At 38.2% G+C, this 21,990-nt stretch overlaps 1 protein-coding gene across 1 annotated transcript; it reads left to right on the top strand.

The window, feature by feature from the left end:
• The first annotated feature begins 2,542 nt into the window (after nt 1–2,542).
• On the top strand, nt 2,543–21,975 carry LOC133875614 (DNA polymerase I A, chloroplastic/mitochondrial). The gene is made up of 12 exons (XM_062313797.1): nt 2,543–2,939; nt 4,203–5,094; nt 5,290–5,481; nt 7,338–8,005; nt 8,537–8,996; nt 10,281–10,376; nt 10,924–11,016; nt 11,102–11,296; nt 20,119–20,211; nt 20,303–20,515; nt 21,027–21,116; nt 21,331–21,975. Exons 1-12 carry the CDS (start codon nt 2,812–2,814, stop codon nt 21,490–21,492), a joined length of 3,282 nt encoding a protein of 1,093 aa, XP_062169781.1. The 5' UTR covers nt 2,543–2,811; the 3' UTR covers nt 21,493–21,975.
• The last annotated feature ends 15 nt before the right edge of the window (nt 21,976–21,990 follow it).

Below are 21,990 nucleotides of genomic sequence, written 5' to 3'. Positions count from 1 at the left end.
ATATTGAAAACGAAAAAAACAAAATGTATATATATATATATGTGAGTTTTGGCCCTAGGGGGTGGTTCGGCTACTCCCAAGGGCCAAAACCCATAAAATAAATTTGAAGGTTTGTCCATAGGGGTGGTTCGGCCACCCCCAAGGGCTAAAATCCATCAAAAAAAATTTGAGGGTTTGCCTATGAGGTGGCCGAACCACCCCCAAGGGACAAAACACATCAATTTTTTATTTTTATTTTTTTTCAATATTTTTTTTTTATTATTTTTATATAGTGTCACATGTCAACCTCAACGGTTAACACGTGATGAACCGTTAAAATTTGGACAAAATATCTAACAGAGGTACCAAATGAGTTTTTACCCCTAACTCATGTACCACCTATGATACAAATGAAAACTCAAATACTAAATTTAAAAATGCTTAAAACTCAGGTACTAATGGAATATTTAACCCAATAATTTATAGTAAAAGTTGCAATACACCATAATAATACTCTAATAAAAATGAGAAAAAAAATTAAAAAATAGTTTTATAGGATTTGTGGTATTAAGACTGACAATTTTTGACACGACTCACGATCTCGACACAAAATTAGTGGGTTAGGGTTGATGAGTCTGACCCGTATAATTAAATGAGTTGGGTTATGATTGACCTATATAGTTTTTGACACAAATTTCCAACAAACTGGTTTGTTGAAAATTCATACAAATCAGCATCTAAAAGCAACATGTGTTCTTTAAGTTATTAAAAAAACATGTGAGAAGCACATTTAATTAAAAAAAAAAAATGTATGAAATTGTAGAAAACCAATTAATAGGAAATTTCTGTCGGTTTGTTTTAAACTCATACATTAACACGACCTGAACACGACGTACAACATAAGGGCTAGCAATTTTAGATAGAACTCGTAAACCCAATACAAAATTAGCAGGTTATAATTGATTGCTCTGTCCTGTTTATTTAAAATGAATCAAATTAAAGTTAATCTATATAATCTTATATCTATGTCTTGATATAATCAAAACTCAACTCAAGAACACAAATTACGCCTACGTGACACTACCATCACAAGAATGACACGTTTGTTATGTCCCCACCTCTCTTAGTAATGGAACATAAATTTTAAAAATAAAAAAAAAAGTAATGGAACAGAAAATATTTATTATTGAATTACTATTTAGGAGAAATTGTACAATTGGTCTTAGTAATTGGCATAAATTACAAATTGCTCCATATGGTATCAAAGTTAATTTAAAGATTCATATGGTTAGCTTAATTTACAAATCACTTCCTAGAGTCAAATTCTATTAAATTTTTGACAGATTCCGTTAAACATCTCGTCAGCACCAATAGGATAACAAAACGTGTCAATCTTAATAATATATATATATATATATATATATATATATATATATATATATATATATATATATATATATATATATATATATATATATATATATATATATATAAAACTTATTTATTTATATTTTTTTAAAGTTTTATATTGTTGGGAAAATTATCATTCCAGAGCCCAAGTGGGCTCAGCTAGTTAGATTGACCCAGCCAAGTCAGCTCGGTCATTATCAACTTGGGTACTTATTATAGTGTCATGTGGCAAAAGGACCTCAGATTAAAGTCGTCTCGGAGTACAAGTGTCTCGGGCTTAAAACTCTTTAGAGTGCAAAACACTTCGGGTTCTCCACACCTCGGAGGAAAACCATCTTGCCACCCTCCCTTGGACATACTGTCAAAACATATTAAATCGACTCAGAGATATATCCTCGTACTCTACAGGAAGATGTTTGAAGGCATTCAGGAGACCACGTTCGGGATTCATGGGCTAAATTCTCAATCCATGACTCTCAATTATCATCAAAAGACTCCTATTCCAAATATTTCGTGATAAACTCTTATCTCATAAATCATGGGATGAGACGCCTATTAGCGTGAAATCAGTTGAAGAGTTGGTGTTCTACCTAAAATGTACTCTATGAAGACAAGTCTAAAGCTTGTGCAATTTAGGACTCCGACTCCTAATCTAACTGCACTTAATCACTTCAGTAATCTCAGAATTGTGTGCCTATAAATAAGTTGATATCCCAGGTATAAATTTACACTATAATATTTGAGTTTAGGTTGCTCTCGATACTCTAAAAATTGTCCATCAAAACTGATTTAGCCATCAGAGTGGGGATGGTTTGCACCCCCGATGAGCTGCAGATCTTGAAGCAGGATACGAGTAACAAGGCAACAACGAGAGAACTGTACCAACATATATATGTTTTTATTAAGATCAACACATATCACCATTTTATTAGCACTGACGTGAGATTTAACAGAATCTGTCATATTTTTTAATAGAATTTAACTTAAGAGAATGATTTGTAAATTAAGACAATTACAAGAATATTTGAATTAATTTTGACATCATATAAAATAATTTGTAATTTAAGCTAATCATTATAACTAATGATGCAATTATTCTCACTATTTAACAATAAACTATTAGCAGAGAGAGAGAGAACCATTTGACAGCCATAAAAATTTGTCCGTTAATATTTTGGGGGCTTTTTTTTTGTTCCCTCAGAACGCCAGGGTTTAGCCTCTTCATCTCTCAGACTCCCTCCGTCTCTCTCTGTCTCATGGCGACACTCTGCTCTGCTTCACTCACGGACCCACCAGTCCCATACCCAAAATAGAGAGCCCTCAAGCCCTCGGCGTATTCACAGGTTTACCACCAAGGGCACCAAGACGGCACCTTGTTGTATAAGCAGCTGCGGAAGCAAGCTGGGCAGAGTTGGGAGAGTGATGTCTCTGGGTTTGTCTACCCAAACCGGTCCCCTGAGACCGTCTCGCCCCTCCTATCCCTTCTTTTCCCGGTCTTGTTCCCGCCCTTCTTCTTGGTCCCTCTTGGCTTCCTCTAAAGCCCTGGACAGGTACAGTTTCAATCTCGCTCATAGTGTGCTTTTCCTATCATGTTATCTGACGTTTGTTGTTTTCGCTTTGTGGGTTTTTAGTTTCTGTCACCCATTTATTTATTTTTGATTGTTTTTGTTGTTTCTTAGTTGTATGTTTGTGAGAGGTTCTTGGGTTTTGGTTAAAACTTAAAACCCCCGAGTTATTTTTTGGATAGGCAGGATGTTGGATTCTTGGGTTGTATGGGGTTCATTTTTTTCCTGCTTGTTTATTTCTTTTTGTTACATTGTGATGTTTCCTGGGTTATGTTCTTCTTGATGCCTCGGGGAATTTTCAGTTGCTTTGGTCATAAGAACCCCGGGATGTTGGTTTTGAATATGTAAGTTCAATAGACATTTTTCAATATTTGCAAGAGAGACGGAAGGAGGGAGTAAAAGCTAGGACTAGGAATGAGGCCTTGGCTTTATGTTGGTGAGAGAGAGTCTCGCATTTCTATTTCTATTTTTATTTTTATCAATACTTGTGATAGATAAATTTGTGTGAGTCTGGGTATGGCTTAGGTTCTTCATGACGGTCACCCATGTGGGTCACTGATAAATGGTTAAAAAGAAAAGAAAAAATAAAAAACAAAGATTTGTGTGTTTCTTAAAATGTAAATGACATAAAATAAGCTGTTGAATACTTGGTTTTGTCGTTTTGGAAATTAAAGTTCCGATGAGTTCTCAAATTGCAGCTCGTGGTTGGATTTAGTGCTAATAGGTAATCAGATTAGAATTGTTATAGCAATATAAGTACAGGCTGGAGTGTCTTTATTAATACTTCATTTGCTCCAAAACAGGCATATAATTTGAAATTATATTCAAGAATAACGTCAAAAGTTTTCCACAAATTATAAAGAAGCCCTCTCTGGGTCCTTTAGGCTTTGTGATTGTTATTGAAGTTCAGATATTTGCAAGCCTCCTTATTGCTGTTGCTGTACTTTACTTATAAAAAAATGCTCTATCTATTTGATAGAACCTTTGAGCTGACACATCACTAGAAATAAAGAACTTGGCAGATCAGGGGGGATTCCAATTGCATTTTATGACATTCAAGCTGATTTATTTTATTTAACGTACTGTTAGCCAGTTGGTTGTTTTGGCCATGCATGATATGCTATGATCTTGACTCTGTTCTAGGTGTATGTATCAATTCTGCTCATACTTAACAAGCCATAATATTTAGAGTATTTCAGTTTATTATTGTTCCAATATCCTTGATATTGTAGCATTCAATAATTGCAGTCGAGGAGGGTGGACAATCCAGAATAACAAGAATTACCGGACGATGTCTCATTGTTGGAGGCTTATGTGTCTTACAAATTCAGCTAAGATGGTATCTTACCCCAGAGATCAGGATTATTCTAATGGAAGTATCTTAGAACAACCAATTATTTACTCTCGAAGTGTAGATAAAGAAGGGGCAAAGGTTTCAAGAAATTTTAGTGTACCACAAGTTCAGGAGTTTGGGGGTAGTAATCCTAAAGGACCTAGTGCTTTTGTTTCATCTTGTGAATGTACAGAGCCTAGTGGCATTGGGGAATGGAAAGAAGCAATGAAAATTATCAGGGAAGCTGTGAAAAAAGGTAGTAATCCACCACGTAGAACTAGTAGTCGAGCAAGTTCTACAGATGTTGGATGGCAGTCTACTGATCATGCTGCACCTGTTTCAGCTTCAAAACCAGCTTCTGCTACACCTTATGGCCCAGCTTCCACTGAACTAAACTGTAGAGGAGACAGAAATATAGCTGTGAAAGATGTAAATGGTAGGCAAGGTATATATTCAACAGACAATGTAAGAATAGTTTCCCAGCCCAGTGTGTCCACATCAAGGAAATTGGAGGAAATAAAAGAAACAAGTTTTGAAGTTAATGTGAATGGTCTCAACCTTGATCAGTCAAGGCCAGGTCTATGTTCAACAGACAATTCACAAAAGGTTGCCCAGCCCAGTGTGTCGACCGATGGTTTAGTCAAAACCTCCACTAGTAATGAGGCATCTTGCCAGCCAGATCTTCATGAGAGGCTTAATAGCATCTATGACAGTGTTCTTGTTGTTGATAATGTCACCATAGCAAAGGAGGTTGTCCAGATGCTTACAAATAAGTACAGACATCTTGTCCATGCATGCGACACTGAGGTATTATTCTAGTGAAGTTGTCTTTATCATATTATTTACTAGTTATTATGTGGTTGTTTATGCAATTGAGAAGTACATATTCTGTGGTAGTTTCATATCTATGTCTATGTATTTTAATGACGTGGATTGATTAACTATTTGAAAATCTTACTTCTGCACGCTACATTTTTCTTTGTGACTATTACATATTTACAGGTTGCAAAGATAGATGTGAAGCAAGAAACGCCTGTTGATCATGGGGAAATTATATGCTTCAGTATATATTCTGGACCAGAAGCAGATCTTGGAAATGGGAAGTCCTGTGTGTGGGTTGATGTTCTTGATGGTGGTGGCAGGGATCTTTTGGATGAATTTGCTCCATTCTTTGAAGACCCATCCATCAAAAAGGTAATTTTTTTTTTTCTTCTTCTTCAGTTTCTTTTTTAAATATCTCTGTGGTCCTCTTGATTTGCAGCACCTTTTGGTAAGTATGATTGCTAATTAAGTAATAATTGAAGCACAAGTATTGAGAAATAGCCCATCACCCCTGCCTTTTTTATTTTTATTTTTTATTTTTCTAATACAAAAGAAATTATTTTGGGTAAAGTCCATATAACCCCCTCAAACTACCATTCAATTGACAATGTCCCCCCCAAACTACCAAAAATTGTCAATGCTTCCCCTAATGACGAAAATACCCTTAATAAAATAAAATAAAAAATACTAAATATTTTAAAAAAAAACTAAAACTAAAAAATAAAAAAGAAATACATAAAAATCAGGGGTGACCAAATTTAAAAATTAAAAGAAAAATTAAAAAGCTTTTTTTTTTTTTTAAATTAAAATTTTGGTTTGTTTTTTCAAAGAAATTAAAATTTTTTGTTTTTTATTTTTGGTTGCAAAGAAATTAAAAATTTTCGTTTTTCAAAAAATAAAAAATTTTCGTTTTTTTTTTTTTTTTGAATTTTTTGAATTCATAGAGGTATTTTTGTCTTATTGAAAAAATTGTAGGGTCATTTTTGTCTCTTTGGGGGGGGGGGGGAAGAGTGGACATTGATAACTTTTTGATAGTTTTGGGGGGGGGGGGGGGGGGGAGGATTGTCAATTGGGTGGTAGTTTGATGGAAGTATGCCGACTTTTCCCAGTTATTTTAATCTGACATGGCATTGACTGACGTTACTAAATTGGACGAAAACACATCGAAGGACCCAGATTAAAATCGCAAAAAACTTATGGCATGTTTGGGTGTTCGATTTTTTGAAATCTAAATTTAACTGTAATTTACTACACGAATTTCGAGGCAAAATAAAGTTGAAAAAGATGTTTGGACAGTTTGACTTCCTGAGACAAAATTAGAAAAAGTTGGATAAAATCTGATTTGTTTTTGAAAAATTACGAATACCAATAGAATTTGTTTTTGAAAAACAATGCACCCAAACATCCCATTAAGGTTTTAAAAAGAGGAAAAAAAACCCAGGGAGTTATTGGTTAAGGTGCGTTTACTCAAGGATTTATTTTATATTTACCCTTTAATCTTAGAAGAGTTTCCTGTTCTGTGCGTGTTGTTGTGGTACTTTGACTGTTCTCTGTTCTCTTATCATTTGTCCCCCCACCTGCGCGCCTGTTTGTAAATTTTTGGGTGGATTAGTTTGTATGGAACATATGTCATGTCTAAAAAAGTACTAGTTATATCAGCGCAATATCCCAAAAGGATTTGTCATTATATAGCTTAGATGGACCTAGTACATGCCTGATGTGGAACTCAGCACGAGCTCACACTTTAAATTCACAATCGACAGATATCCAACAATTGTGTACTTGAGGTTTTTCTCTTTTTAATAAAATCTTTATGCTTAGCAAATACACACAGACACGCATCCACACACTGCCCACACACACATTGTTTTTCTCTTAAGAATCTAACAAAGTGCAAGATTGCTGAGACACCCAAGATCACCATAGCCTTCTGCACTAATGAGCTGAAGAGACGTTTCCTTTCGTAGTCTTAAGAAGAATTCAAATATTGACCCTTCTTCTCCCTGATAAGATCTCCTGTTTTTCTAACTGAACCAAGCTCATAGTAATAACATTGACATTTATCACTTCTTATTTTTTAAGTTTTTAGAAGAATGGTCCTATCGATTGTATTGAACAATTTCTGACTATCCCACTCTTTAACATTTTATTTTTACTGTGAGAAGCTAGTGCATGCCCATAATTTTGAAGCAGATGTGAAAATGACATTTCGCTTGTCCTTTCTGTAGGTTTGGCACAACTATAGCTTTGATAACCATGTTATTGAGAACTATGGGCTTAGGCTTTCCGGTTTTCATGCTGACACAATGCATATGGCACGGTTGTGGGATTCATCGAGAAGAACCGAGGGTGGGTATTCTCTTGAAGCACTTACTGGCAATAAAAGGGTTATGGATTGCCCTGAAGCAGAGTTGTTTGGTAAAGTCTCAATGAAAACCATCTTTGGTAGGAGAAAAATTAAAAAAGATGGATCTGCAGGCAAAATGATCACCATTTCTCCGGTTGAAGAGCTACAAAGAGAAGAGCGGAAATCATGGATTTGTTATTCTGTCTTAGATGCAAAAAGCACACTAAAGCTTTATGAGAGCTTGAAATGCAAACTATTGAATATGCCATGGGTACTTGATAGGAAACAAGTTTCTGGAAAATCCATGTTTGATTTCTACGAGGAGTACTGGCGACCATTTGGTGAGCTTTTGGTTAAAATGGAAACTGAGGGAATGCTAGTTGATCGGGCATATCTCGCTGAGGTGGAGAAGGTAGCCAAAGCAGAGCAAGTGGTTGCTGCCAATAGATTTCGCAACTGGGCGTCTAGCTATTGCCCTGGTGCCAAGGACATGAATGTGGGAAGTGATACACAACTACGCCAGCTCTTTTTTGGTGGCATAGCGAACAGGTAGACTTTATTTATAATTTATGTAGGTGTATTTGTTTTTATGTTTCTTTGTTTGTGGCGGGGGCCGGTGGGGAAGTGCAGTTGCCATCGATGAACTCATACGGCTTTATGTTAGAGATGCTCAGCATCTTTAAGAACTCCAAGATTTAGTTTACTCTAGAATATTATAAAGATAGTTAAGATATCAGTTTCCATTGCAATGTGTGCAACAATTTTAAAATTTTCCTAAATTTTGGGATCTCTGAAAATAAAATGCATTGTGTTGTACTCTGTTGAGTACTAAAAGTTTTGCCTCAGCTTTGATGGGTATCATACTTATTCATATGGTGCAGCTGGAAAATTAAAATTTCCATGTGCACCATGGAAATTATGATCATGGTATCTTAATTTTTGATATCATTAAATATCCTTGAGAATTCTATTAGTAGCTTGACTGTTGGGTGGGTGTGTTGCAGGGTTCTGCATGCAAATGGGTTCCCAAGAAATCTCTGTGCCCTTTAACCATTTAAACCATTTGATTTTCTGTTACAGAAAGGATCCCAATGAGTTTCTTCCAGATGAGCGGATTTTCAAAGTTCCTAATGTTGATAAAGTGATTGAAGATGGCAAGAAGACTCCCACCAAATTTCGCGATATTAAGCTGCATAGGATCCCTGATGCTCCCCTGCCAATTGACACGTTCACAGCAACTGGTTGGCCTTCAGTTAGTGGTGATGCTTTGAAGACGCTGGCTGGAAAGGTTTCTGCAGAATATGATTTTATGGATGGCGCTTCTGACCAGCAATTAGATGACAATGTTGAAAATGCTTCTGAAAATGAAGTTTCAGAAAAACAAAAATCAACTGGTGATGTCGACAAATCTGTTTATGGAACAGCTTTTCAGGCTTTTAAAGAAGAAGAGAAGGGGAGGGAGGCTTGTCATGCCATTGCTGCTTTATGTGAAGTTTGCTCCATCGACTCCTTGATATCCAACTTCATTCTCCCCTTGCAGGTGATCGCTTCTAACATGTCTTTCTGGTATGGGCAATCATTGATAAATTTCGTAGCCAGTGTAGTAATTGCCTACTGCATTATGGAAGTAGTCAAGGATATAATGGTCCAAATTTCTACCAAACTATGAGAGTTGTGTGGATTATGTCTTGTTATGATCCTTATAATGTTAAATAATGTTAATGGGGATTGCGATGAGAATTGGCTCCATGTTTAATTATTAGATTCAACGAATGCACATGCACAGATATGAGTTTGTTTATGTTTTTTAAATTCATTTCTTGGAACCTGATGGTGCTACAACTAGTATGATTGGCGAAGGCCAAAGTTATGCTCCTTTTGAATCTTTTGACAGCGCCAGTTTGATACAGGAGTTATTCTCCCATGGCATCTGCATTGTGAGGGTGTGTGTATTTTAACAGATGTAGCTACACCCTCTATTTAACTATACTCAGTTGATCGCAGGGGTGTCTTTCACATTACACTTTGCGAGGGGGTGGTGAGCACCTTGATGTTTTCTTGATATAGATATTTTTTGTTCTAAAAGACTCATCCTAATTGAATTATGGGATAAACCCTGATGTGGCGGTTGTAGATACTGTTTTAGAGTCAAGACAATACCGAAGAGTACCTGATTTCAGACAAACACGTGCGGTGGCAGTTTCCAAACACCCTGTAAGAGGTTACAAAAAAGTGGCTTAGATACCATTTAGAAATTTATATAAAATAAAGTAAGACAGCGGAAGCAAGAGAGAGACAAGATTTAGGGTGGTTCAGTCTCAGAGGCACCATTAGGAAGTGTTCGATAAGGCTACATCTTTATTGAATGACTTGTTTATTGTAATTGTGTTGCGGGGTCTTTTAATAGGGAAAATATGATAGGTAAGGTAAGCTAGGAAAGGTAAGGATTTGATTACAGACCGGAAACTATGGTAAACACTAACAAGGAAAAATGCTAATATAGAAAATATCGTGTATATTTTTAATAGATGCTATGTAGTTTCTCCATCTTTTCCCTTTTGTTTGTGCAGTTTGCACTCTAGGTTTATTTTGTAGATATTTATCATGAATTACAGAGCTTCCATATGTGCACATTATGGTTTTACTGAAAGCAATACCCTACTAATAATAGAGTTTTACATGTGGTATTGGGTAAAGATAAATCCCCAGAATTTACCAGTCGGCACAGACAACTGTTTTAAAGCTAGCATTTCTCCTTCTTGCTTCAGTTTTTAAGCTTACAATGTGTGAACTAGCTGAAGATATTGGTTTCTTTCTACCTCAGGGAAGTAATATATCGGGCAGTAATGGGCGTATTCATTGTTCATTAAATATCAACACAGAAACTGGGCGCTTATCAGCTAGGAGACCAAATTTACAGGTTCTTTTATATTTTGTCAATGTTATTATAATTGATTTACAAATAAAAGGGCTCATGTTTTGACCATAGTGTGTTATACTATCCCATGTTTCTTGGAATGTGACAACTAAAATAAAAATACAAATTGGCAAGAGATGGATTTTGTGTAGTCATGTTATTGAACAAATAATAACTTTAATGGCTAACCACATACTTGCAACTAAGCTCTGATAATTCTTGAATACCTGAGTGCTGAATCTCATGTGTGAACCATCCCAGTTTCAACCCACATTATGTTTTCTTCTCGGATTTTATTCTTTGATGTACCATATTTCTAATATGCCACAAACCTTAGCATGGGATTAGATTGCAATCTAAATTGTCTCTTATTGGTATTTGGTCGGTATTTTTTGGCATTTGGCACTGTCCTTTGCAGGCAGACAATACGATAAAAAAGAAAGATATCTTGTGACTTCATATTTTCAAAATGTTTAGAGACTTTTTTTTTTTCCCCTTGAGCACATGTAATAGACTTACAAGTACAATGCTGTTACTTTCTGTAAATCAGAATCAACCTGCCTTAGAGAAGGACCGGTATAAGATCCGTCAGGCATTCATAGCTGCACCTGGGAATTCCCTTATTGTTGCAGATTACGGGCAAGTAAGTGGTTGTATTACCTACCTACCTACCTAAAGCGGTTGAACTGAATTGCTTGTGTTGATTGAGTTGTGTATTCATATTACAGCTGGAACTTCGGATTCTTGCGCATCTTGCGAGTTGTAAGAGCATGCTAGATGCCTTTAGAGCTGGTGGAGATTTCCATTCAAGGACTGCAATGAACATGTACCCATACATTCGTGAAGCAATTGACAAAAAGGAAGTGCTTCTTGAGTGGTATCCTCAACCTGGTGAAGAGAAACCCCCAGTTCCGCTATTAAAGGTAAGCTGTAAAGTTCCACAGTAACAGATGAATCATTTCTCCTATTCCCAGTTCTGAAATAAAACATTTACTACCAGAGAAGATGGGACATATGCTTGATGCCTTCCTTAAATGAAATAAAACAAACATTTAAAGCATGTAATAGCAGATATAAAAGTAACATCGAAACATAAAACCAGTTTAGTGTGAGAAGGGACTAAGGAGAGAGAGTTCTTTGCATGTCTTCTCTCACTTAAAGTGGAGAGGGAGGGGGAGGGTGGGGTCTTTATCTTCCTTAGATTACATTATAAAAAATAATAAAGCAAGTTGAAGTGCACTTGAACTGCAACATATGGTTGACACATAAATTTAAGGACAAGTGAGTTGCTGGTGTTTGTTTTATTACGTCCCAAAGAATTTGGACTTCTTATAGGTGGGACCTACCTACAACATATGATAGGCAAGGGTCAGAATGATTTTGAGGTTGTCACAAGCAATTTAGGGTTGAAGGGGTTTTAATTTAAGTTGACGGTTTAATTCATCGAAAAAGAAAAAAATTTAAGTCATTGTTTTAAGAGTTATAGGTTCTTTAGTGCAGAATGGTAGAACTGGGGATTCTTACAACTCATGCCGACTATTGAAGGCGACTATATATCTGGGGTATTTGCATAAATAGGTTTGGTCTTGAGTTTAGTAGTTTCTAAGGTTCCGAGGAGTGTGTTCTTATGCTGGCCTATCTGGTGTTTATTGAGTACTTTTAATAATGTTCAAAATTAAGTCCTATATCTGGTTACCATGCGCATAAGTCTTCTTTTCAGAAAGATTTTTTTAGTGATAAGGTTAACTCCATCTCAAAGACTCAAGACTCAACAACTAAAGATAAACATCCAAGGGAACACGGCAGCTTAACTAATGATAAAGATACAGTTTGTAAATCTAATACTCTAGACTTACACTTGAACTCAATCACTTGAGATAAATCTAATGCACTTGAGATAAGTCCTATTGAAGTCGACTATCTCTTGTTAGCTATATAAGTCTAAATTATAGTCTATCATCACCGACTATCTTCTGCTACATGATGCAGAAGTTGTATTTCATTATGTATGTAACTCTTCTCCTATATATACGAACAAGCCTATGCTCTATTCTAGCAAGGCAAACAAACTGTAAATTCAGATCTTCTATAGATTTTAACCATCTCACATAAAGTGGGAGAAAGAGTGTGAATATTCTGATTATCTGCAGACTTTTGAGTATCTATGTTTTTATACACGCATGCATACTGCATAGTTTTTTGGTAAAAGGATATAAACTGCAGTTGTTACATAAGTGTGCTCTCCATTGGTTTGAATAATGTTCAGATAAGTGGCCATATTCATGTAACATTATAATGTCAACCGAATACGTCATGAGTCAAGATCATAATGGAGAGTAAAATTTTATTTTAATGATAAATATACTCGTAACTACAAATAAAAGTTCCCAAGTTAAGACTTGAGGAAAATTTTTGAAAGAGGAATGATAGTTATTTAAGTGAGTGCTGTTTAGTGAAGTATTTTCGTCGTCTTCTTTGGGCTGGGGTGGGTTCTTCTGGATCCAAATGGTGGCCTAGGTTCTTGGTTGGGTTGGTCGACTTGTCTATTGGTTTTTGGGAAGCTTGCGTCACTTTGGATAGCGGCCATGTGAGCGGCACATGGCTGTTGCGATCCCTTTCTGGGGTTGTCGACTTGTCATGTGCGGCTGGGGATGGAGAGCCGATTCTTTGTGGAGGCTAAATCTTTCCTCTTCTTGGTAGTGAAAGGGTCTGTTGAGTTGAGGGTGGTGGAAAAGGGCCGCTTCTCAGGGGTGGTTTTGCTGGGCTCACGATGCGTTGCTTGGTTGCTGTTGGTGGTGGTAGAGGTGTTGCGAAATCTTGGATCTGAGGATTTTGTTAACTCCTTCAGGGATGGCTCGAAGGTGACCATCATACAGAGAGGTGGGAATAGTTCTAGCCAGTTCTTGTAGGTGGCAGTTTATGCTGTGGGTGGCCAAAGAGGGATGATTTTGTTTCCTGAAGGCCGTGACGGGCGGGGTTGGGGCCATGTTTTTGGGGAGCTGAGCAAAGCTTAGGCCTCTTTTGAAGCCACAATGGTGTCTTCGTCTTCTGGTGGTGCTCAAGTGGGGAAGAGATTGGGAAAGGTAGCGGGTTTTCGTGAAGGTGGTGCGCTCGCCGGCTACTATCAAAGATGGTGGGCCTCTGGTTCAGATGACGATGGTGATCTAGTGCGAGGTGTAGAAGATCATTCTGTTGGGTCGGGAGCATGAGACGGTCCAACAGGCGGTGGATTGCTTCGCAATGTAGAGGTCTTCTTCTGGTCCTCTGGGTAAAGACCTTCATGCTGATGGCTCCAGGCTTTGAGATTTCAGAGGGTGATCCAAGAAAAGGGTTGCAAAGGGTGACATCGAGCTTGAAGTGCATGAAGAGTTTGGGGTATACATGAAGCTTCTTGATATTTTTGACGCGTGGCTAGTTTGGGCTTGCGGGTGTAGGGCGAGATTGGTCTTGTATTCCTCTTTTGGGCTAAAGCAAATATTGGGCAATAATGGGTTGGGTTGGGTGATAAAGAGTTGTTGTGGTTGGGTTGGGTGATAAAGAGTTGTTGTGGTTGGGTCGGCAGCCCAGTAGGGTGGGCTTTAGGCCCTATTTGAAGAAGACCAAAAAGTCGGCTCTTGATCCGATTCATGGATTCGATGCATTTTCAATGGGTTTGGGCTTAGGTCCGAGTGCAACTTCAGTCTCGGTGTCTTCGGCAGACACCATTGGTTTTTCTCCAGTGTCGGAAGCTTTGGGCTGTTTGTCAGTTGATATTCCAGTGTCTTCTGTGCACGCCTCTTCTTCTCCACTAGAGGTTTCATCTCCGACAGCCATCTTGGAGCAGCGTTATAGTAGGAAGCTGTGGGTTGCTTTGATGTCTTCTGTGCATTATTTTGATGCTCCGACGTTTTCTGCAGTTTAGCTCCTCTCTCTGTTGCCGGTAGACTTGAGTTTCTCAATATGGCGCTCATCAGGTGTTGGTTCGGTGCCTTTTGTGCGCTGGAACTCCTTCCACTCCCTGGAGGAGTTGTCTTTGACGTCCTTGGCTGCTTCTCTTAGGTCTTAGGGGTTTTCTCCGGAGCCAGTAGGCACAATTGGTGGGTTTGATTCTTTTAGAGCCACTTTTTCAAGGGCGACTGCTTTAAGTGAAAGCTTCACTTGTTTTCTTTGGTGATGTAGGAGTGCGGGGCACCCATCTACCTGTCGGATTCCAAGCAGATGCAAAGATATTACCAGAAAACGAAGAAATGAAGAGTAGCACAAGTGGACGTTTCTTTGATTGCTGAGGCTGTGGCGGCGATTAGTGTTCTGATGACGTAGTCTTTGGGTGTTCCTTCTCAGCCCTCAGTCGGGGCCGTGGTCCAACCCACGAAGGCACCAAGTGGGGGAGGGGTTTCGGTTGCCCAGCCATCATCTGGTGGTGTTGGGCCTTCTTTTTCATATCAGTGGGTTTTGTTACCGCCTAGGCCGTTCTCCTCGATGAATGGGTGTTCACCTTAGTTTTCACTTGTCTTGGAGGGACCAGTGGTCTTCTTGGGTCTTCGAGGTGGGCGAATCTTTGAAGAGGGATGATCATGGGGGAGGGGTTATTGGATACCCTAGGGCTATGCAAGTTGCTAGGTCATGTTATCACACGATGGGGGTTTCTTTCGGGGGGGATTGAGAAGGGTTTTTTGGATTTCTTGACTTTAGTTGATGACTGATGAGGGGCAGCGCTCTGTCTCTGCTCCTAAGCAAAAAGTAAAAAGAGAGCTCAAGAATCTAGAATGCTCGTTCCATTTCTAGGCTAAGGGAGTAAGGGTGTTGGTTCTAGCCGAGTTAAAGGCAAGAGGGCCCTTGGTGTTGCGTAAAGTAGCCCAGGTTTCTTTTTGTGCTCTTGGTTTATGTGGTAGGGTTGGGGGTTTCTTCTGTCTTTTGGGTTTTTTTGGGTGTTCTTCCTTTATTTTGGTGTCTCCCTTGTATGCTTATGGGCGCCTGACGCTTTTTTAGTGTTATTTCTTTGCTTACCTATAAAAAGAAAAAGTTATTTAAGTGAACACTTTCCTTATTTTGTGAAGACAAGGGATTTATTTTTTATTTTTTCAGTTAGTGTTGCCGTAAGTTTGGCTTGGCTAAACCTACAAGTTGCCTTGTCTATTCTTTTTTCCAATTGGTGTGTAACTTATTTAATTTTCTTTTTAATTTGCTATATATTCTTTGTGTTGAAATTGGGATAAAAGCTAATCTCTTATCCCTTTCAAACATTGCATGTTCCAAGACAGAATCGTAGGCTTCATAAAGAATCAGTAGGTCCCCTCCCCTTACCTTTGCCTCTACTAGACTAACCTCCCTCTAGGTTGTAATTAATAGAACAAGCTAACCTCTTTAATTCACGGTGCCTTCTGTTCGTTGATTTGGAAAGAGACATGTTTTTTCTCTCTTTTGATTGGAAGTTCAGTTTCCTGATGTTTCTCAGAGGAGTTTCTTAGACTTTTCTCAAATCATTTTCTGTTTTTGCTTGATTTTGGTGTTGCTGTAAGAAGCAGAGGGTATTTTAAGTTTGGGAATGTGTTTAAAATTAAGGGTTTTGTGGAAAAGATGAAATAGTGGTGGATTACTATATGATAGATCCTTATATGATGTTGAAAAGGTGAGAAAGTCTGAAATTTCTAATGTTCTGGAGAGGACGTCTCTTTTGGAAGAAGTGTGTTAGAGACAGAAATCGAGGGCACTTTGGTTGGGAGAGGGAGACAAGAATACAAATTTTTTTTTTCCCCACTAAGTGTTTAATTCGAACAAAAGAAATATCACTTTTGAATTCGTAGTTGTCAATCATGCTGCTTCTTTGGACTGTACTGAAATAAAGGAACATATTCTGCAGTTTTGCACGTCTTTATTATGAATTGGCGGCCTAAGTTGGATTGTCTTCATTTTGGCTCTATCGGTGATGAGGAGGCTTTGTGGACGGAAAGCGATTTCTAGGAGAGTGAGGCATATGAGTTGGTGAAGGCTATGGATGGTTATAAGACCCTGGATCCATAGAGTTTTTCTTTGGCCTTTCAGTCTTGTTGGGAGGTTCTAAAAGAAGATCTCATGAATGTTTTGATGAGTTTCATGCTCGAGGTAAGTTTGAGAAAAGCCTCAATGTCACTTTATTGCCCTTATTCCGAAGAAAGCCGGGGCGATATATTAAGGAGTTTCACCCTATTAGCTTGGTGTGTGGTGTCTATAAAATTATTTCTGAAGTTTTAGCTAACAAACTGAAATTGGTGTTGGAGAAGATCATCTCTAGGTCTCAAAATGCTTTTATCAAGGGGAGATGGATTGTAGACTCAATCCTTATTATCTCAGCATTGAAAGTTAACGTGGCCAAATCAGAGTTAGTCCCAGTTGGTGCCATTGAAGATGTTGGAGGTTTGGCTAGTATTCTTGGTTGCAGGGTGTTCTCTTTGCCTGTGAGTACCTGTGTCTTCTGTTGGGAGCTTCGTATAAGGCAAGATCAATATGAGATGGCACTATTGATAAGATGGAATGTCGTTTGGCGGATTGGAAGAGGCTTTATTTATCTAAGGGCGGTAGGATCACTTTGATTGAAAGTACTCTACCCAACTTACCTACTTATTTTTTGTCCCTCTTCCCCATCCTGGTTGGAGTTGCTAACTGTATCGAGAAAGTTCAGTGGGATTTTTGGTGGGGTGGAGTCGAAGATGAGTTCAAATGCCTTCTTGTCAACTGGTTGAAGATTTGTACTTCGATCCTCTCCGGCGGCTTGGGGGTTAGAAACTTGCTTTTATCTAATTGAGCTCTCTTGGGAAATTGGTTATGACACGATGCCACAGAGAGGCATGGTGTAGTGATCAGACCTTGAAGGCAGCTTTCCTGGTGTTGTTTAGTATTGCTCGCTTGAAGGAAGCCTTGTTGGCAGATCATTTCAAACGACACATTACAGTGGAGTATAATTTTTATTAGATCAGTGCATGATTGGTAGGTGGAGGTGGTTTCGTTATTCTTTAATTTATTAGTTTCTCTTAAGTTGCGACAATGTGGCGGGGATAAGATTTGTTGGATCCACTCCAAAAGGTGGACCTTTGAAGTTAGATCATTTTATCATGCGATGAGCCCTAACGTGGGCCCTCCCTTTCCTTTGAAGAGCATTTGGAGAAATAAGGCTCCCTCGAGGGTGGTATTTTTTGTTTAGATAGTAGCTTATGCAGAAATTGATGGAGTTAGAGTACATCACCAATTAATGGCTAGCTTAACTACCAGCTGTTAGGTAAGTTAACAAGCCTAGTCAGCATGATCGAATTTCTCATTGTTGAAGTTGGAGTTCTTTTGTTATGAGAAGTCTGATGTTTTCCTATGACACATCTGTTGCTAATAGGAGTGTTACGTATCATTTTTTTGTTGTTGTTTTATTAAGTATTCCAAGTCTGTATCCTATTTCTATTTTTTATCTTTACTTAATTGCTTGTTGTTGGTCACGACTCCTCTGCTCGTGATTACGGTTAAGTTTAGATTATGCTTATGTTTATCTAATAAAGTTGGTAGATTATATAAGGTGGTGTATTGTAACAAAAGGAATGAATGAAGTATTTTTATTAAAGCTCTAAGCTATTGAGATGAGATTTCTCTTTTTGAGGTGTGACTGTTCTTCCTACTTATCAAAAAAAAAAAAAAGGTGTGACTGTTCTTCCCTTTCCGTGGTGAGACTACCAAATAACCAAACCCCTCTCTGTAAAACATGGATTTATTTTTATTTTATGTTCTTTATTTTGTTTTGCATCAATTTAGTATCAGAGACATTGTGATTGTTTTCTACAACAATTGCAAGATCCTTCTTTCCGCCCATAGAACAACCCGCCCGCAATAGCGAGACTCTGTTGTGGTCACAGTAAGAAGATTGTGAGACTCAATCTGTCTATTGTGTTTTATGAGTTTTGTTTGGTTTGAAAAAAAGAATGTTCTTCAGCTCATGCATTTTTCACATTCCAAATCTCGAGGCCGAGTTTCTTCGAAGGAGGGAATGATGTAGAAATTGACGGAGTTAGAGTACATCTCCTTTAATGGCTAGCTCAACTACCAACTGTTGAATAAGTTAACAAGCATAGTCAGCATGATTGAATTTCTCAATGTTGAAGTTGGAGTTCTTGTGCTATGAGAAGTCTGCTGTTGAAGTTGGAGTTCTTTTGCTATGAAAAGTTTGATGTCTTACTATGAGACTGTCTGTTGCCAATAGGAGTGCTACGTATCAAGTGTTTTCCTTTATTTAGTATTCCAAGTCTGTTTCCTATTTCTAATTCTTATTTTTACCTAATTGCTCTGTTGTTGGTGATGACTCCTCTGCTCGTGATTATGGTTAAGTTTAGATTAGGTTTATGTTTATCTAATAAAGTTGGTAGATTGTATAAGGTGGTGTATTGTAAATGAAAGGAATGAATGAAGTATATTTATTAAAGCTCTAAGCTATTTAGATGAGATTTCTCTTTTTGAGGTGCGACTCCTCTTCTCTTCAGTGGTGAGACTCTACCAAACTCATTTAATGGTCAATGAGACTCTGTACAGTATGGTTGTATCTTTATTTTATGTTCTTTCTTTTGTCCTGCACCAGTAGCGTGCATTAGGGAAGATTTTGACATTGGATAACTTGAGAAAGAGGCACGCCACAGTGGTGGATTGGTGTTGAATATGCGAGAAGAGTGAAAAATCCATTGATCATCTTCAGTTCTACTGCGAAGTGGCTAGAGATAATAGATATGTGGGTTTTGGTCTTTCTTCTTCTTGGGATAGAGTGGGTTATGCCCCAACAGGTGGAGCTGTTGACTAGTTAGAGAGATCAGTTTGGTAGCCATCACAATATAGAAGTTTGGAGGGCGGTCCCCCTGTGCTTAATGTGGTGTAGTCGGAGAGAATGCAATGTCTGAAATTTTGAAGATTGCGAGAGAACGATGATAGAATTGAAGGCTATCATGTTCAAGTGTGTTTATGTTTTGATGGCTACCCACAATCATTCTGTCTTTTCTAATTTTCTAGATTTTTTAGATTTGTGTTCTTTTACCTATTGAGTGCCTCTATTGTATACTCTGTATGTTCTCTTGGATTGCGCCCATCTGCGCTTCTAATAAAAATTGAATTACCTATAAAAAAGAGTGAATTATATTTTACCCCCTCAACTACCACTTAAGTACACATTGCCCTCACGAATTACCACTTGTCACACTCAACAACCTTAAACTATTATTTCTCGGTAAAAAAAGCCCTTCCGTTAGGCCAACTTGTTAAATCAGACGGAATTTCAGTACCGTGCCAAACACATGCATTTTTTAGACCTGATCTGCCTCTTTTGCCCTCGTTCTTATGCCCCAGCTCATCCACCTGAAGGGACATATTTCATACCAAACTCCTAAATTTGAATCAGACCAGATCCGATCATTAACACCCTTGGAAGCAGTGAACCTAGACAACTGAAAGTGGAAGTCCATCATGTAAACAAATAGGTGCCGACTTTCATAAGCTCACTCATTGTTGGGTCACTGATGGTTGAGTGTGACAGATGGTAGTTCATGGGGGCAATGTGTAAATTAGTGATAGTTGAGGGAGGTTAAGTGTAATTAACCCAAATTTTTTTATCCTACCTTGGTAATCATATACGTGTAAACCTGCTAAAGAACATGAAATTTGTGAAACCAGATCTTAGCAGAAACATTATCATCTGTTCCAAAAATGGTCAGAAAAATATGTATTCTTCCAACCTCAATTTCTTTTCTTTTTCACTTTTAAATGGTTTCAGGATGCCTTTGCTTCTGAAAGAAGGAAAGCTAAAATGCTCAACTTTTCCATTGCATATGGAAAAACTCCAATGGGGCTTGCCCGGGATTGGAAGGTACATTGAGTATGAACCTACAATTATGAGGAGGTGCTTGCATTCTTAATGATTTGATTGCCTAGGCATGATTATTCATCTTCTTTCTCAGGTTTCTGTTGAGGAAGCAAAGGAAACAGTTGATCTGTGGTACAGTGATAGGAAAGAGGTGCTGACCTGGCAAAAAAGGCGTAAAAAAGAGGCCCGTGAAAAACAGTTTGTGCGCACATTGCTAGGGCGTGCCCGCCGGTTCCCTTCGGTGGCCAATGTTTCCACCTATCAGAAAGGTCACATTGAGCGAGCTGCTATCAACACCCCAGTGCAGGTTCTTCCCGTCTTCCTCACAAAGTTTCATGCTCTCTCTCTCTCTCTCTCTCTCTCTCTCTCTCTCTCTCTCTCTTCATTTGCAGTTTAATAAGCTCCCCTCCCCTTCCCTGTAGTCCACCCAAAAGAAAAGAAGGCAAGGAAAAAGATTTTGACTAGTCCTTTGTAGTACCTATACACCATTTCTTCATTTAGAACTCAAACGATACCAACACAAACTCCTGATCCGGAAATATATATATATATGAGAGACCCATGCTTTTAGCAGATGCTTATAGCTATAATTTCACTGTTTAACAATTCAGAAATAACATGAACTCTTGTCCTCTAACTATTTACCACATTGCTTAAAAACATCAGTTTAGGGATTTGGTGATGTATATTTATAACATATTATTGCTAATAGATAGTCAGATATGAGATCTCCCTTTCCTTTCCCCGTTCCCCACACACACCTCGAAATCCTGATCGGCCGCCTCCTTAGTGGTTTCTAATTTAGGTGATTGGAACAGGGTAGCGCTGCTGATGTTGCCATGTGTGCCATGTTAGAAATATCAAAAAATGTACGGTTGAAGGAGCTTGGGTGGAAGCTACTTTTACAGGTTAATATATCATGCCTTGGATCTTTACCTCCAGTTTTTTCTCCCTGCTTTGCTTCCTTGAAGAATTCATTACAAGAGCTTCATGTCCATATTGATTGAGGCTTTCCAAAGTTAGCTTCGACTTATGTTGCATTTGACCCCATCTCTTAATTTTCCTATCTCTTAATACAATGATGTTTTGCTGAAAACATATGGATACGACACTGGAAAACAGGTTCATGATGAAGTAATCTTGGAAGGACCAACAGAGACAGCTGAAGTTGCGAAGGCCATAGTTGTCGACTGTATGGCTAAACCCTTCAATGGCAAGAACTTCCTTCAAGTTGACCTGTCAGTTGATGCCAAGTGTGCTCAAAACTGGTATTCTGCCAAGTAGCCTATTGCAACGATGATGGTGGATTTTGGTTCAAAATTCTGTAGTGACAGTACTTTTGCCCATCGAGGATGGAGTTCTGTGCTAGCAACGTGAACATTATCTTTGCCAGTGATACATTTGCAACCAGCTTGAAAGGTTTTTATTTATTTATTTATTTTTATTTTCCCTTGGAAGTCAGGCTTCATCATATTGGGCAGATGCAAAATTTTCTGACATCTTTGATGTTGCGGTGTTCCTGGTTCAGCCGGGGGTTGAGGATGTAAGGAAGACGTAACTTCGGCCGCCCCGTGATTCTTGTGAGGTAGGGCACTAGTGAGAAATGTGCTCTGTCGCTGTATATAGGAATTCTTACTTTTTTTAGTCGGTCGTTTCCTTGTAACTGTTTAGGTGTTGGCAGATTCAATGTTTCTGCACAGAAATCAAAGCCTAACTCCATGTTCCAAGCTTTTTTGTTTTTATTTATTTATTTTGTTTTTGTTTTAAGAGCTCTAATTGTTC

The sequence above is a fragment of the Alnus glutinosa genome, chromosome 8, assembly GCF_958979055.1.
Source record: "Alnus glutinosa chromosome 8, dhAlnGlut1.1, whole genome shotgun sequence".
Lineage (NCBI taxonomy): Eukaryota > Viridiplantae > Streptophyta > Magnoliopsida > Fagales > Betulaceae > Alnus > Alnus glutinosa.
The sequence above is the reverse complement of the archived record's forward strand: the minus strand, read 5'-3'. Positions and strand labels throughout refer to the sequence as shown.

What these genes read in the sequence shown, in the direction of transcription:
- LOC133875614 (XM_062313797.1), top strand. Translation starts at nt 2,812, where the DNA reads ATGTCTCTGGGTTTGTCTACCCAAACCGGTCCCCTGAGACCGTCTCGC. An exon ending in TCCATGCATGCGACACTGAG is followed by an intron (nt 5,095 to 5,289) that starts GTATTATTCTAG and finishes ACATATTTACAG; the next exon opens with GTTGCAAAGATAGATGTGAA. An exon ending in CTAGGAGACCAAATTTACAG is followed by an intron (nt 10,377 to 10,923) that starts GTTCTTTTATAT and finishes TCTGTAAATCAG; the next exon opens with AATCAACCTGCCTTAGAGAA.